This window comes from Aulonocara sp. 'chitande type north' Nkhata Bay, linkage group LG23 (assembly GCF_057382095.1).
Source record: "Aulonocara sp. 'chitande type north' Nkhata Bay isolate Kocher_YH1m ecotype deep benthic linkage group LG23, A_spYH_male_GT1.1, whole genome shotgun sequence".
Taxonomy (NCBI): Eukaryota; Metazoa; Chordata; class Actinopteri; order Cichliformes; family Cichlidae; genus Aulonocara; species Aulonocara sp. 'chitande type north' Nkhata Bay.
The window spans coordinates 15,266,219-15,283,288 of NC_141365.1; the positions used below are offsets into that span (position 1 = coordinate 15,266,219).

General features: G+C 41.2%; 1 protein-coding gene across 3 annotated transcripts in view; it reads right to left on the bottom strand.

The window, feature by feature from the left end:
* Positions 1 to 4,475: 4,475 nt before the first annotated feature.
* The window catches only part of ryk (receptor like tyrosine kinase), a 53,685-nt gene continuing 41,090 nt past the window's right edge, over positions 4,476 to 17,070 (bottom strand). For all 3 annotated transcript variants that reach the window (XM_086282981.1, XM_086282982.1, XM_086282980.1), the window contains 4 exons: positions 11,681 to 11,790; positions 11,403 to 11,562; positions 9,913 to 10,049; positions 4,476 to 5,311 (listed from right to left, as the gene is read on the bottom strand). In XM_086282981.1, coding sequence (XP_086139107.1) covers positions 5,200 to 5,311; positions 9,913 to 10,049; positions 11,403 to 11,562; positions 11,681 to 11,790 — 519 coding nt within the window. In that variant the 3' untranslated portion in view covers positions 4,476 to 5,199. The remainder of the gene's footprint in view (positions 5,312 to 9,912; positions 10,050 to 11,402; positions 11,563 to 11,680; positions 11,791 to 17,070) is intronic.

A 17,070-nucleotide genomic window follows, 5' to 3' on the forward strand; every position in this document is an offset into this window, starting at 1 on the left:
GAATTATATTTTTTTTGTGAGCAATTTTTCTCAGGGACCAAATAACTTTAAATAACTAGTGGGACCCCACCGTGAAGAAAGGCCCAAGTTTTTGTCTACATGTTGATATCCGAATCCTCTTCTAGCTGAGACTAAAAGGAGGCAGGTCACATATTATACCCTGTTCACTGACGTGTCCCACATGGAGAAGGCTTACCCAGAATGCAGTTCAAGTGTTCGCCAGTGAGTTATCAGAAAACAGATCAAACATCCATGTTATCAATGCCTTAAACTGCTGCAGGTTATTGAAATGATGATATATCCCATGATGCTGATGCTCAAAGGCGGTTTTAGAGAAACAAAATCACACGGAGGAAAAAACAACAAAAACAAAAACAACAGGTTTTGGTTTCAGACTGTGACGCTTGGAGTGGGTGTACAAGTAAACTGTTGGTGGCTTTCAGTGAAGCTGAAATGTGTGGAAATGTGTGGAAAATGTGTGCAAAGTATGTAAAGTCAGTGGAAACGGAGTGACAGCAATGAAGATGAGTCAAACTGGAAGCTCAAACTGGGCCCAGTTCCCAGAAACAGGATTACAGAGCTGCCTGGCGGTTCTCAGTGAATTAAACCCAGAAACCCCCGCAGACAGGAACTTCGAAAGCCAGAAACTCTCTAAACTCTGCCGTACTGTGGCACAAGAGTCTGCTGCTGAGGATGCAGGAGTGTTTGCTCAATGCGTCCTGTGGCCGCGTTACAGTGCGCTCTGCTGTGCCTGCAGCTGGTGAGGAAAGTAGAAAAACTGAAAGAGTGGCTTCACCGTGACACAATCTGAAAGCCACCGATGACTGAGCACATTCTGAAAATATGTCAGGTTCAAGCTTCACTGAAATACCACAATGTGACGCCACATGCCTGACATCCAGCTGATTTACTCAAAACAAATAAGGCCGCGGTGGTGATGTCTCCATTCTGGAGAACTTGTCTCTGAGTTTTAGTGAAATCGTTGAGATTTTAGTTCTTGTTTTCATTTTGTTATTTTAGTTTCTGCACCGTTTCCCTAGCTGTGCCTCCCAATCCTCCCAATCCCAAGAAATGTAACTACACGTTGACATTGACAAGTGCTGACAGCAGCTACACTTCTGCAGGCCGGATTAGTCCCTTCTGTGTCACTCAGTCTCTCTTATTGTGCTTGGTGTGAGCAGTTTTGTCTCTGTGTTTAGCCTGTCCTCACATCTTGTGGTTTTGACTTCCCGATCGTCGTCACCTGTCTTAAGGGGAAATTGTGGTTTAAGCGGTGGTACTGTGTTGGCAGCCAGTCGACCTGCAGAAAGCGTCTGTTGTCAGATGGAGGCAGTGGTCAAAAAGTGTATTACAACAGGTCCGTGGTCTGTGGGCTACTCTTGATCCATCAACCAGCTTCAGTGAAGAAAGTTCTAGAAAAAGCTGAAGTGAAACTGACGGTTAACAAAATGAAAAGCGTCCACTGCAGCGACCGTCTGTGCGTTTCATTCTGCATTTATTCTTTTGCTTTTTAAAGAACTTATTTTTACATTGCACTCAAAGTAATCCTGCTCAATAAAATAGAGCAACTTCAAGGTCCAAAAAAATTGCACTATATTTCTTCACGTCAAGATACATGCATATGCAAGTAGGGGTGAGGTGGGCCACGAGTTTGAGACTGCTGCTTTAGAGCACAGGTGTCGGACTCTAGGCCTCGAGGGCCGATGTCCTGCAGGTTTTAGATGTGTCCTTGATCCAACGCAGCTGATTTAAATCGCTAAATTACCTCCTCAACATGCCTTGGGGTTCTCCAGAAGCCTGTTAATGAACTAATCATTTGATTTAGGCGTGTTGACCCAGGGTGAGATCTAAAACCTGCAGGACACCGGCCCTAGAGGCCTGGAGTCCGACACCCCTGCTCTAGAGAGTGCACAGGTGCAGGTTTGCAGTGGTTGAAAACTCATCTCTAGACAAAAAGCTCCACAAAAAGACAGTCTGGTTCTAAATGAAGAACTATCCCTCATCAGTCTGTGTGTAAACATCTTCGCGATCCTCTGCCTCCATCTCCCCACAACCACCCTCTGCATCAGACCTTCTCCATCAACATTCTCAAAGCAAACATCCATCTGCGAAGCTCTGCTCACTGATCGTCACCTCTCTTCTTTATATTGTTGCAGGTCTGGTGTGTGTCTGTATCTATTTTAAGCCTTTTGGCAGCTTCGAACTAATTTAAACAAACTCCAGCAATCTGTTTCCCTCAGTACTGCACTTTTCTTACCTGCTATCAATTATTTTTCCAGCCTGTGGGCCACAGATATAATTGATAGCATTTAGGTTTGGAGGGAATTGTAAGCAAGGGGATTTAGGGACTCAAAACAAATTAGATTTGACATAACTTTCCATTACGACATCCTAAAGAAGTGTGGCGTTCATGTGACTTTAGCCTAAAGCCGAAACAAAACCAAATGACGTAAAACAATGAAGCACAGAAGTCATCTCTGGTGCTAAAGCTCTCCATGTTTTAGAATCTGGATCTTCTTTCCATATCTAAAGCGTTGTCCAAAATATGTTTTTTTTCCCAGCATCGTCTTTCTTTGCCAAGCATGTGCACGCACGACGAATTCGAGTCCGTTTTTGTTTCTCTCAATGAACTTAAACAGTAATGCAGCAGACATACAGCAGAGCTGGAAACACAAAGCTCAAAGTCAAATCTGCCTCATGGGCTTTCACAGAGTGTGTAGCAAACAATATCCTCTATTCTTAGTGCTTCAGCGTGGACAGGAACCAATGTAGATTACTGGGCTTACTGGAAACATGGATGTAAGTTGCAACATCAACTGGCTGGCAAAGGGATAAAAGATGTCCGGTGCAGAATTGTCTGACATAAAACAATTTAGCATAGAAAAGAAAGAATGCACAGTGAGTAATGCAGACACTAGGAGATGATTCGCTGTAGTTGGTGTCTTTAGATACAGTTAGGTTTCCGCCCCACTGTGGCTGTGACTTTTGGGGAACTACAGAAAACAAGCTTTGGATGAAGAGAGAAAAAAAAAAAGACAAGAACGGGGTAATATATTCAAAAGATTCCATTTAATTTGTGGATATGAAATTGGGAAGCAGTTTACAACCTTATCTCAACATGCAGTGACCATAAAAAAAAACAAAAAAAAAAAAACACATCATAAAGATAGTGGAAGGATACGATGAGACCAAGCTGGCGTGTGTGTTCACAGTGATTAAATCAAAATGAGTCGAGCAGTCGTGTGAAGAGCTGCGATCTCACACCGAACAATGCAGCTCAAAAACACACTGTACACAGAAGATGGACGTAGTAAATGACTTGTTCTGTGGGTGGAGAAGAACCGCTGGCAGCGAGTGACACTTGTGAGACATTTTCGTAAACCTTGTGCCAAAACTAAAGGCATCCAAATGCGTTTGCAGCCATGTGTGGAACATTTAATGCAAATATTTGATCGGTTGTGGTTTAAGGTGACACGGCTGACTTGGTGCTGTAGAAAACATGAGCGGTGATTTATAGAAGACCTTCCAGACTCCGCCTTAAATAAATGAACAATAAGGTAACAAAGACTTGCTCCATCATCACACTGTAACCACAGAGATATCACGTGGTTCAAAAGCTGAGCTCAGTTTGTGTTCAGGCCACAAAATGACCCGTTACTGTTGTGTTGAACTTTTCTTTATTAAAGATTTTTAAGCTCTGGAAAGCCGCCTGATGAGTCGCTCACTAAAGCCGAATGCTTTCTTCAGTCCGGTCTGTTCGCTTCGTGGCTTGTAACATGAGAGGTTCTCTTCTGCGATGGATAAAATTCACAGCCTCATTTTCACATTTCTGCTCCGATGTCTGTTATTTTTTTTTAGAACTTGTTCTGATGATCTTGTTTTCTTTCACTTGTTTGATATTTTTCTGCCACCAGAATGTGCACAAAACCACAAAAGCCTCTGTATAACGGCCGCACTGTTATATCGGCCGTTGTCTCCTTGCCAAACATCGTACAACAAAAGTGACGTCACAGCTTCGGTGTCGATTCAGACCATGACTACACTGTCAGTGAGCTGATACCAAATGTCTCAGTCTAATCCACCCCCCCGAACACGTCACATCTGGTTTCAAGACAGCAAGACCATGGGTGATGTCACAGCGCCTACACCAATCTTTTATATATATATATATATATATATATATATATATATATATATATATAGTCTACTGTACTTCAGTAAGAAGCAGATGCATCCCACAGATTCTGTCCGCCATGATTTATGTCCCTCTGACATCAATCCATCTTGGAACGTTGGTTCTCAGACGCTTCGATCTGATGGTGTTGGCGAGAACGCTCCACTCGATGCTTCACTAACCAACTGGTCACATCACATCCACCTTTTACACACACACACACACATACACACACACACTCTGTGGCTCTGACAGCGGAAATAAAAAGTACAAGAGGAAGACAGCAGTGACATTGAAAGAATAAGTGTCCACGTGTAAAAATCAGGTTTATACAGATAGCTCTGCAGAGCTGATGTTCCAGCTGTGGTGTCCACATGTCTTTATACACGCTGCTGGCATAGGAAAAAAATTGGTGTGACGTCTCTGTTGAGTGCGCTCCAGTAAAGGAAACTCATCCACGGCAGAGGAAACGCTGTACCATTTGCAGAGAAATCATTTCAACAGATCTGCCTCTCGTACCGAGCCTGAGCGGAGCAGCGTGTCCGAGAAGATTATGGTTACTGAAGCTCTCTGGTCCACTTTGGTACCTAACTCATTCTGCTGTGGAGTTATTTACACCCAAAACAAATCTAAAATTTGCACAACATTACAGAATCTGTAGAAAATACTGCAGAAGCTTAAATTGTTCTTTTAAAAAGTCGCTCAATGACACAAAAAGTCCTCATCTTTTCGTTCTTCGGGTCCTCTTTGCGTGTGGAGATCGTCGCCTTTTCTAGATGCTTTCAAAGCAAATGGAACAATATTGAACACAGAGTCGTTTTACTTTGCTATGCTGTAAAAAGGTAATTTAACTATATAAAAACTCCAAAAGAACTGTACAAAACAAAAGCATCGGGCACAAGTCTGCTCATCTTTCATGTGATAAGGCACGATTTCAAATGTGCATTCCTCGTGAAAAGTGTCCGCCAGCCTTTAGTGTCGTTGCTTTAATGGATTAGTAGAAGAAGAAGTGCCACCCACTGCTTTCACACGTAAGCACCCAACGCTGCGTGAAACTCTGTGAGACACTGGACCAGCTGCTGAAACTTGGGCCTCTCCTCGGGGTCCAAGGCCCAGCAACAAGCCATCACTGCAAACCTGCAACACAGAGAAGGATCGGGTCAAAGTTCACAGAGGAGTCATGTCTGAAAACACCTCACAGATCATTTGAAAATTGGGCCTCCCAGCTTAGACTGGCACTGCCTAAACCTAAACAAGCAGATATCCTGGGAAAGTGTAATGCGTCCATTCGCTGACCTTTCCAACTTTTAAAAAAGTGGAAAATCTTTGAATCAACAGCTATGGAAAAAAAAGGAGAAATTCATGTCCAGGAACACAAATGAATACATGCTGTGACATCATGGGGGTGCTCTTGAAGCTCCGTAAGTGTAAATAAAATGAAAGTGAATAAATTGTTATTTTTATAAGAGAAAAACTGGATTTAAAGGCAGCGTTCGTCTAGTATTATACTGCAACTGCTGTATTGTCTTGAACCAGGAGCTGCCTGTGCAGTGCTGGTAGAAATGCGTGAGATATAATTACCTCTATCAGCGCACGGCCTCGATTACATAAGCTGTAGTATTGTGGTAAAGGAAGCCATCGCCTCAACATCTATTGTATTTGCAAGGAAACAGTTTTTTGATGACTTAAAAGATTTCAGGTAATCAGATCCTGAGTTTCCTTTAATCATCGAGAATTGCACATTTCTGTGGGGATTTGACACGAGTTTGTTTTCTTTAAATGCCTCTGCGCTGGGATGGCGGCGCTCCGAGGAATTAGTGTAAAAGTAATATCCAAGGAGCACCTGGAGGGAGTTTCATCTGCACTCATCAATTAATTGGAACTTGGTGGTTAAAAGCCAAACTTAAGAAGACACTTATAAACACACTGGTTATGGCAACATTTAAGACAAATGATCAAGTCCACACAGTCACCGGTGAATAATTAAATGCCATAACACAGGAACCAAAGGGAAGAGCGTTACTGTATTTCACATTTGGTCAGATCCTGATGTAGTGAAGTAATCTCTGATGCTAAAGCTCTCCATGTTTTAGAATCTGCATCTTCTTTCCATATCTAAAGCACTGTCTGATAACTGCTCGGCTCCATGTGATTTTTTAGCATTCTCTTTCTTTGCCAAGCATGTGGACGCATGACGAATTTGAGTCCGTTTTTCGTTTCTCTCAATGAACTTAAACAGTAATGCAGCAGACATACAGCAGAGCTGGAACAACAAAGCTCAACAAAGTCAAGATAAATGTGTGTTTATCAAAAATCTGCCTCATGGGCTTTCAGTCTGTGCCGCAAACAATATCCTCTACTCTTAGTACTTCAGCACGGACAGGAACCAATGTAGATTACTGGACTTAATGGAAACATGCATGTAAGTTGCAATGTCAACTGGTTGGCAAAGGGATAAAAGGTGTAAAATCTGTCAAATCCAGCCAGTCTTTTTGTTTTCTTTCATCAAAATACCCCAGATTTTGACATGCTTTAATACTGATCTTGTGTGGACTCTTTTTGATGAATGTGGAGGATGACCTTCTTCTCTCTTTTCTGTTTTCAGAGATTGTTGGGAATGGAAAGTATAACTTTTGCAGGTTTAAGTACACCCCGAAGACAGAAATACCACGAGAATTTGTCAGGCATGGCACAAACACATTTCTGCTTCTCCCAAGTCAGCTTCCAGCAAGTGTTAATTTTCACCAAACACTAAATATCCATGCACTGCCAGGACTGCTTTGAGCTTCCTCACCACAAACCTGTTTTGGGGGATCAGATGGTAAATACTACTGCAGTGATGCCAAAAAATTAAACCAGTGGGACAACATTGCCTCTTCTTCTTGACAGCCTGATGGAATTAAACTTTGCATCAATCAAAGCTAGTAGCAGCTGAACAGTTTGATTCGACTCAGGTCCTCAAACAATATGTCAACTAGCAGCTCATTTATTGTGCCGACAGTCTCCAATAACAAGCTTCACTGCAGCTGAAAATGCACTCTTCACTGCAGACTTACAGATGTGACAAATTAAAGGAAAAGCCAGTATGAAAACAGTCTTCCAGTGGAAGATATTCACTTATTTGGTGCTCAAATAAAATAAACAGAATGGCGCTTTATTGTCAATGTACTGTGCAGAAGGGTTAGGGTCAGGAATAAACAGCAAACAGAACAGATATACAGCCAAGGGGAATATATACAAACTAGAGGAATATATACAAAACAACAGAAAGGCACACATTGCAGAGGAAAGTGTTTGGAAACAGTGCAAAAGGACTTGGTCTGCGTTTCGAGTATTCGCATCAAAGGTGATGACCTTTACTGAACTTTGCACTGATCTGCAGTGACGCTTCCCTTTAAAATGAAAAAGAGAAACACTCTTTTCCACTGTCTGTGGACAGTGATGATTTGCCACGCTTTCCAGAATATTGTTGCACCGTTACCAGTCTGTTGTGGAAAAACATTGTGGGGTTTTTTCTTTCTCTTAAAAATTATGAAACACTTTAACTGTAAACAACTACTGCTTTAAAGTAGGCAAACTGACCTTTTGACCTTTTAGTGTTAAGATGACAACATTCACTGAGTCATCCGGTCTCAGATTTGTGCTGAAAAGCTAGCGCATACATTTATTACTTCTAGGTTGCACTGCTCTCAGCCTACAGTAATATGGAGTTCTTGAGGCGATCAAGTGGCACTATATACATGAAACTAGAGCTGGGCGATAGAACGATAACGATATGTATCGCGATATAACTTTTTCTCGATAGAAAAATTAAACTATCGCGATAGACCTCGCCGCTCTTGTCCTCTTAAAAACAAAAAACAAAAAACAAAAAAACAGCCAATCCAAATTACGTAGCGCAGAGCTGAACCAATCACAGCCGCAGCGTCACGTCACGTGACTTGTTACGTACAGCACAAGTGCCAAGCCGCACATGTGTATTTGTTTGGGAAGCAGCCAGCCACCGTACTGCCCGGGTAATGGAGGAAATGAGTGTGCCGACTAGAAAAATCAACCGAGCGTGACCGAAGGTTACCGAAGAGAAAACAGATGATGGTTCCAATGCCGGAGAGATTGTCGAACGGAAGAGCCAAAGAAGTTCCGTAGTGTGAAGGTATTTCGGCTATTTCAAGTCTGACAAAAAACAGAGTAGCGTGCACTGTAAATTGTGCCGAAAGCAAGTCTGGAAATACAATAAACTGGTGCATGCGCTACGTCCACACATACCCGGGTATTTTTGAAAACGCAGATTTTTCTATGCGTTTGCACCTTTCGTCCACACGTAAACGGCGTTTTTGGTCACTGAAAACGAAGATTTTTGAAAACTCAGTTTTTGCATTTACGTGTGGACTAGAAAAACGGAGAAAACGCAGCGTCAAAGATGTGCGCATTTTTTGACGTCACACTGTGCGCCACGTTATTGTTTCGGTGAAATGAATTTCTACAATACTGTTAATTCTACTCTCTGCAGTGTTTAAATGCTTACATATACACACAGTTACTGTCCCTCCACACATACGACTCGGTTCTGCTTCTATGCCCCAGCTTTGTTTACTTTTTCCCACCGAGGCTTCTAGACTTCTGATTGGCCAACATTTCTGCACGGTTAGGAATCTAGCGCCACCTGCTGCTTTGGCATGTTCATAGCAGTGTTTTCCTTCATTTCTGCCTTTATGTGTGGACGGGATTATTTTTTAAAACGAAAACGGAAAATCTCCGTTTTCAAAAATACCCGTGTACGTGTGGACGTAGCCTCAGTCTCTGACTGGAAGCGCTAATTCGTCATTCGGCTTTTGTCAGACTAAAGTAACTGTTAAAACTGTTTGAAAAGCTCAGCTATACAACAAGGAGAGATTGAGAATTTCCTTTTAGTTCTCAGTTTATTTGATATTGACAAAAGTTAGTCAATTTTGTCTGTTCTTCTGTAAAACAAACTAAGATTTATTTTTAGAATTAATATTTTGTTTCTAAGTGGAATTGACAATTTAGTCTGTTTCGTTTGTTCTATTTTGAAACTTAAACGCTTTAGCGGCTGCCTTTTGTGTAGTTTGCAATATTTGCCTTTATTTATCTGAAAAAGTCTCATGTTCCTTAACTACATCTACCCTGTTGAACTTATTATGGGAAATAAATATTTAAATCAAAACAAGCTGCTGATTATTTCACATTTTACTTGTGAGCAACGGCACATTTAAATCTTACAAATATAGTTATTTGGCTTATATCGTAATAGATATCGTTATCGCCTGAAATGAAAAAAAAAAACATATCGTGATATGAAAAAATCTTATATCGCCCAGCTCTACATGAAACTTAATTGAGTTGCTTCTTGTTACACTTTCGAGGTGGGAAAAAAAGGCTAAATCATCTTGTAATGAGAAGGCTATACTGATGAACTGCTACTTACAATCATAAAAAACATCATCCTTGACTTGTTGTCATTGCAGATCAGAAAATTGTGGGATTAGAGTAATAATCCTACAGAAACCAAACCTGGCCACACTGATCTATACCTTACCCAGCGGATACCAGTGGACTTAGTGTTGCTGTGGTTCTGTATATCATTAACGTCTGTAAACTGTCGACATATAGGACAAGAAAAGGAAGGACGACTCAAAAAACTAGCTCCAACTCTTACCAAAGTCAAATAAACAAGTGAAAATACAGAGTATGTGTGGTGGTGGTGGGGGGCAACTTACAGCTCATCTGGACAGTTGATTGGTTGTGCTATTCTGTACCCGTCTTTTAGGTAAGCCGACATCTCGAAAGGGTCAATGTCGACGTAGGGGGTCTGCCCCAGAGTCATCAGCTCCCACAGCGTCACTCCAAAAGCCCACTGTGAACACACAAATTCTCTGAATAACCCTGAGACCAGTGCTTAGCATTCATTCACAGCACTTTACAAAAAAATACAAGCTTTTAATGTGTTTTCATCAAACAGGGCGAACATAACCAGAGGGTGGAAAAGTAGCGTTCCCACTTGTTGTACTTGTATTCAAATACACGACGTTCCAAATGAACAATGTGAGGAAATTATGTCAAGAAATGTATTTGGAATATAAATCACTGCTGCCAGTTTTTGTTGAGAGTGAAAGTGTAAGCAGTTATTATCAGGGTTCAAACTGCCTGCGAGTGTTCACTCTGACCTCTGAACAGAGAAAAGATGAATTACTCGAATCATATTTAAGATGCTTCCAGTAGGTTTTGACCTTGAAGTTGTTTGTTTAAACTCTGGAAGCCATAATATCTAAAATAAAACTGACATTGACAGACAGAATAGCCCAGAAAGCATTGAGTTTCTGCTGTGTTAGTATGCCCCGAGCCTTAATGGGGTGACACAGGACCTTTAAAAGGAAGTGCAAGGACTGTTTAGGAACTAAGAGCAAGGTGGGCTCTTCAGAGGGGGGGTTGGGACAATAAAACAAAAACGTGTTCTACGGTAAACCACCCTGTTCCCACATCAGTGAATAAGCCACTGCCAACATTCCCAGTAAAGCTTAAACATGCCAATAGGAACGCTCCCATCCTGTGTCGCTTGCTATCTGATTTGTGTACCTGCTGATGTAAGGGCACGATACATTTGTGTGCGTAACAGCAACACACTCAAGATGCTATACAGCTCCAGGTACTTGTATGGACTTGCACTGGGAGGCTGTTAATGCCAGGCCTCTGTTAAATCTAAGTGCCATGATTGCCATGGAGCGGTGTGACCATAACAGGAATGTGGAGGGGGTGGGGACACGTCTGGCTCGTGTCTCAGTGGTGTCTCTGAGGATCTGTTAGGCAGACTTCCCGACTGCCTCCGTCGCACCCGGTCTTCTATCCTGGAACAGGAAAGCGAGAAGAGCCACAGACACGCCTTTCCCTTTGACACCTTGACCAAGTGTCTAAGAATGGCTTGCACACAATCGGTGCCATTTCCCGGATCGCCTTAACCGCATCATGTCTACTGGAAACATACTCGCATTTAGAAACCTCAGAGAGACAGGAAAGGTCGCTTCTGCTATTGTTTTGTTGACAACGAATCACAGTTACAGCGTTGCCTTGTTAAGCAACAGCAAGCAAACAAAGCAAAAATGAAGCCCAAGAGGGCGCAACAAAATAATCCTAAATGGTTGACAACACAGTGGCTGTGTCCATCATTTATATACAGTCTATGGAAGTAAACTGCATATCTGGTAGTTCTTACCACATCACTTGCACTGGAAAAGTCATTGTTGAGCAGGCTTTCCAGGGCCATCCAGCGGACAGGCCGGTTCTCATTATCCCCCAGACAGTGGTAATCCATGGGAAAGAGATCTCGGGCGAGGGCATTGTCTGTAATCTTCACCTGCATGTTGTCGTCAATGCTGTCGGTGGAGGGAAAGCACGGCCTTTATTTTTGACAAATTAAATTCCAAACCAAATCACCTGAAAGCTACTGAGGACAGCGTGACGACAGCTAGAGTCAGGTCACTGAAAACTTACACGCAGTTCCTAGCGGCGAGGTCTTTGTGTATGACCTCTCTGCGAGCCAAGTAGCTCATTCCACATGCAATCTGGATGGCCATGTAAACCAGGTCCTGCTGAGAGATTGCCTGAAAGGAAATGGGGGAGAGAGGGCGACAATGTGCAGTTGAGAGACTGACAGGAAAAAGTAAAGACTGAGAGAGGACACCTGGTGACTTCTGTGTAAAATTGTTCTAGTTTTCTTTGGAACGGGACAATGTGGGCGAAATATGGGCATTACATACACCACGACTATTTTTTCTCTATAAATTCAACTGCAAGGAGACTGGAAAAACAAGACCTGACATGACTTGTTTAAATGCAACCTTTAAAATTTCAAAGATATATACGTACCCCTCAAGTGTAACAACTTTGGTGACCTCTAAACTCTTATTTCAGTGTCAACATCGAGTATAATAAGATAATTAGCACACGTCAGCATGCCGAGGAGAAAAAGACAGGTGTTATTTTTTTGTGATAAAGGGGTAAACTAAGGCTACATCCACATTAATCTCTGTCTAGACTCAACAGTTTCAGAAATATTTCCTCATCTATATACCTACCTCATGCAACAAGATCATTCATGTACACTGTGTAAACACAGCAGAATGTTGCGGTAGCTCAGTGGAAAACACTGCTGCCCCTCAACAAGAGGGTCCTGGGTTCAAACTCTAAGAGCGTGCTTCAATGTGGAGTTTGTTGATTTTCTTGCCATCAAAAAATAAAATAATATAAAAAACCTAAATGCTCCCTAAATGTCATTAAATCTGAGAAAAGCTCCCACCTTACCAAAGAAGTAGCTAATTTTTTTGCACAGTATTTTTTAGAATAGCTCAAGAAGCCATTCAAAATTGTAGTTAATTGAGTTAAAGGGCTTGAAGTGCACAGAGGTGGGTTTTTGTGCTTTTTAATTCTTGTTCTTAAGTAGAGGAGATAACCAAATGCATTTTTCAAAGCCAAAAAACCAAAACACCCACACAACACATTTAAGCATTGCTAAACACTGCAAGTGCCACAATCGACATGACACAGTCTGTTCGTTTGGTGAACACCAATATCACCATCATGACCAAAAGCAACATTTACGAGTGTTAAAATATGACTAAATCAGAAAATTATTTTGACACACAAGGGATCATGGCTACAAGATGACAAAATGTAGGCAAAAAGGCAACCTGTCATATGCTGGTATCAGCCTTGAAAGTTTACCCAAAACGCACTGCTAGAAGTTTTTTTCCCCAGTGAATTATCTGAAACAAGATCAAACCTCCAGAGCACCCATACTTCTTTCTCTTCCTTTGATTGACTTTATTGAAACTATGATAAATCCCTTATTGTTACACTTAAAGTTCATTACAGGGAAAAATAAAAATAAAAAACCCTGATTGTAAAAAGCACAACTTTAAGTGTTCTGTTTACATTTCTACTACTTTGAGCGTCTGAATCACTAATTTGATGCTGCATTCAAAAATCTAGTAAAGTGAGAGCCTTTATCTAACAAAAAAAGAATTCATATTATGTTGGTAAAGTTTTGCAGTCCTTCATTAAATAGACTACAAATGGCTGTATTTTTCTCATGTACCATTGTGATATCCTTAACCGTAAAAATGATTTTTTAAAACATATGGTTTTATTTTATTATAATTTCTCACTTTTTAATAACAACACTGTCATGTTTTTGCAGTGAACCATGGCTAACACACAGAACAGCAAGATTTACTGCTGCAAAAGCCCTGAGGCAAATACTTAAAGCTCAAAGTGATGATGGAAATATCTGAAACATGTCTCACCTACAATTAAGATGTTAGTTTGAAACTGAAGCATGGATGTAACAAAGGAGAACACCCTAAACATACGGACTTCACTGTCATTTATTGCTGATCAAAGTATTATGGAGTAGCTTTAGAATATCAGTCACAGATAAAGTAAAAATATAGATATGAGAGAAACAGTTTTCTTAGATAAAAGTTAGACGTGACCGCACTTGGTCATTTTAGCCGTTTGGCTGCTTAAGGGTTAACACTGCTCTGAGGATTTAATCTGATGTGACGCAGAAACTCTTTTACTCAGAGGTTTAACCGAGTCTTGCATTAAAGAAATGAGTCTGCTTTGTCTGTGGAGCTGTTGAAGGGCTTACTGACAATAGCTCTAAGTCAGCAGGTGTGCCAGAGAAAAGACACTCGACCGCTAACGAAGTGAGGCTGCTCCTGTAACAAACATCCCGGAGAGCTGAAAAGACAACACTGAGCTCTTTAAGTAACAGCTCCAAATAATTGTGTGTATGGTTCAATTCTCTTGCATCTGGTCTGATTTATTCAGCACAATCCCCGGCTTGGATGTAAACACTGGAAATGGACTTTGTTGTCTTATCTGACAGTTGATACTGTGATGCAGGCAAAATTAACGCTTGGGACTATACCGAAAAACAAAGACTTGGGCAACCAGTGAACAAAGATTAGAAGACTTTAAGTCAACCGCTCAAGCGAAACGGCTACATGTGCAGCTGCTATGAGACATTCAAACTGTGCAGAATACATCTCAGCTGTCGGTGAAAGAAAAATGTCTAAGAACAAGGTCAACGCTCCAAACCTCCTCCCTCCCTCCCTCCACAGTCACACCTTTTAAACCAGATGTTCGCTTGCAGAATGAATGTTGTGCTCTCGGAGCATTTCCCCGCGAGTTTCATCTAAGCTGGCCTGATACTGAGCTGATTTATAGCTCAGCGTTTATTGCAACACCTCCAACTTAATGACTAAGTCTTTGTCTCCCGTAGCCGCCAAAGGTACGTATTGAAGCTGCCGAGAAGGAAGGTGCTGATGTGTGCCTGAAAAAGGCATTTGATTATTGTAAATGTGTGGCAAGCTTCATCTTGTGATCGCAAAGCATTTTTCTGCATCTGTATTTTGCAGCTGATTGATTGGTTGGATCTGCTGTGGCTTTTCTCCAAGCGCATGAAAGCCTCCCTGGGGTTAACTGTACAAAAGCCCGATTGTCTCCACGGAGTGAGTTACAAACCTCTGCCCTGAGCACCGGCTTCATCACTGTATCAACAGACCTCTTAATAACAGTGTAAACAGTAGTTACTGTAGGTGTTACTCGCCACTGATTGCTGCAAACACAAAATGTTCTTTCATGCTTGACACTACGATGGAATCTGACTTCTCTTTCAATCTGGGGGATTTATTTTAATGGCTTAATAGAGGTTAAAGAGGAGCCACGCATATTCTGACGCATTTATTCTAATGGTTTTACACGCAACCTGCTCTGAGAACAGGTTCATAAAATCTCGACTTAAATTTGGTCATCTCTAGGTCAGGGGTGCTTTCATTGTCAAGCAGAGGTGTGGACTCGAGTCACATGACTTGGACTCGAGTCATTAATTTTATGACTTTAGACTTGACTTGAAAAAATGTTCTAAGACTTGTGACTTGCCTTGGACTTTTACACCAATGACCTGGGACTTGAATTGGACTTGAACCGGTTTACTTGAAAAGACTTGATATTTTACCCCAAATATAAAATTTAACATGCATATTATATAGAGATTGAAAATGTGACGTCATTCACGGGTAGAACCGCAAAGGATTCTGGGAACTCGTGGCAAGCGGTACTAGCGCACGCAGGCTTTCAATTAAAATCAGTTATACAGCGATAAAAAGAAACACAAAAATGTCAAGAAGCTGTTGTATTATTAACTGCAATAGCCGGTCGCATGACAGCCATGGGAAGCCGACGGGTAAAGAGATCGGTTGTTATCGGATTAGTCGTTGAAGAGAAATTGTTCGAGCCATGTTTCCGAAGTAACAAAGACGCGACGGATGGCCTGGATTGCAGCCATTCAAAGACCAAATATAACGTCCCAGAACACTCCAGCTCACAGGTTACTCTGCTCCAAGCATTTACACGAAGGTCAGTGTTTTTTAGTAGTTAATACGTCATTTTTCTTAACATAATTGGTGATATAGGTTACAAGCAAGTCTGGCGCTGAACAGAAATTGTCGCGCTATGCTCCTTTATTTATTGTGTTTATTGTGCATAAATAGTGAATTGTCCTGACACAATATTGCGTTTCGCTTCTGTTATTATGGTACATTGACAAAAACATATACTTTTATTCACAGGATAAAACAGGTTTTTTGTATCACTAATTGCCCAGTACGATTACAGCATACAATATTGTTGTCACTACATTTCTGTGATGGGTACCAGAAATTATTTCCACTACTAATTAATTACCGTTGAGCTCAAAGGTCCTATTAATAAACGGTTAATGAATGTGTATTTATGAAGACAATTTGTGAGACTGGTAAACTTATGATACGTACGATGGTCTTTACTTTCTACACTGTGCATTTCAAGGTCCTGTACCCATCCGTCGGTAAACTGTACCTGGGCTTGTTGCAGTGACCTGAAGTTACTAAACTTCACGAGTGTATGCACTCACTCCAAGAACCGTATGATTATAAATATGCATATAAATATGCTACGATGAGATAGCTGACTTCATCTAACTAGCAAATGTTGTCCAGGCTACGTTGGTGATACAGTTTTTTTTTTAATGTGTATGATATTTTTGTCATGCGATTTTAAAGCCAGTCCTACAACCGCATCCAAGAATAACATGCAGCTTATCTCAGAACTGTCGGTGAAAATTATTCTTGGAGCTAGGTTTAATTGAGCTGCATTTTAAAGAGGTGCAATTTCACAATTTGTGTATATTTTCTACGTTCACTATTTTGTCATGTGTTGAGAAAAACACAGATTTTAAAATTACATGGTCTAATATTTACATTTAGCATAACTGCAACATTATTTTTTCGTTTTTTTTTTAAAGACTCGAAAGGACTTGAAATTCAAAGTTTCAGACTTGTGACTTGACTCGGACTTTTACACCAGTGACTTGAGACTCGACTCTGACTTGCCTGACATTACTTGAGACTTGAATTGAGACTTGAGGATAAAGACTTGAGACTTACTTGAGACTTGCAAAACAATGACTTGGTCCCACCTCTGTTGTCAAGGAGTTAAATCTTTTCTCTCCCTTTATTTCCCATGGGTTGTGAGCCTAACCATAGCAACCATCCATTTACAAATGAGATAAAGTCACATGATGTCATTTGTATGCGACACAACACCATAATGGAGGCCATCAAAGCGATGGTATTCCTGCTGAACTGTATCTGCTCCTTGTTTCCCTCATTGCCAGGTCTGATACTGGTCATGGAGTCATTTTCATGACTCAATCAATGCCTCCCTGACCAATCAGTGGCAAACAGTCTGTTGATGTCACATGTTCGGCTTGACTCAGCTTGCTTAGAACCCGAGCAGAGTAGGTACTAAAAGCACCTGGTAACGGGTTCTAGCGTCTA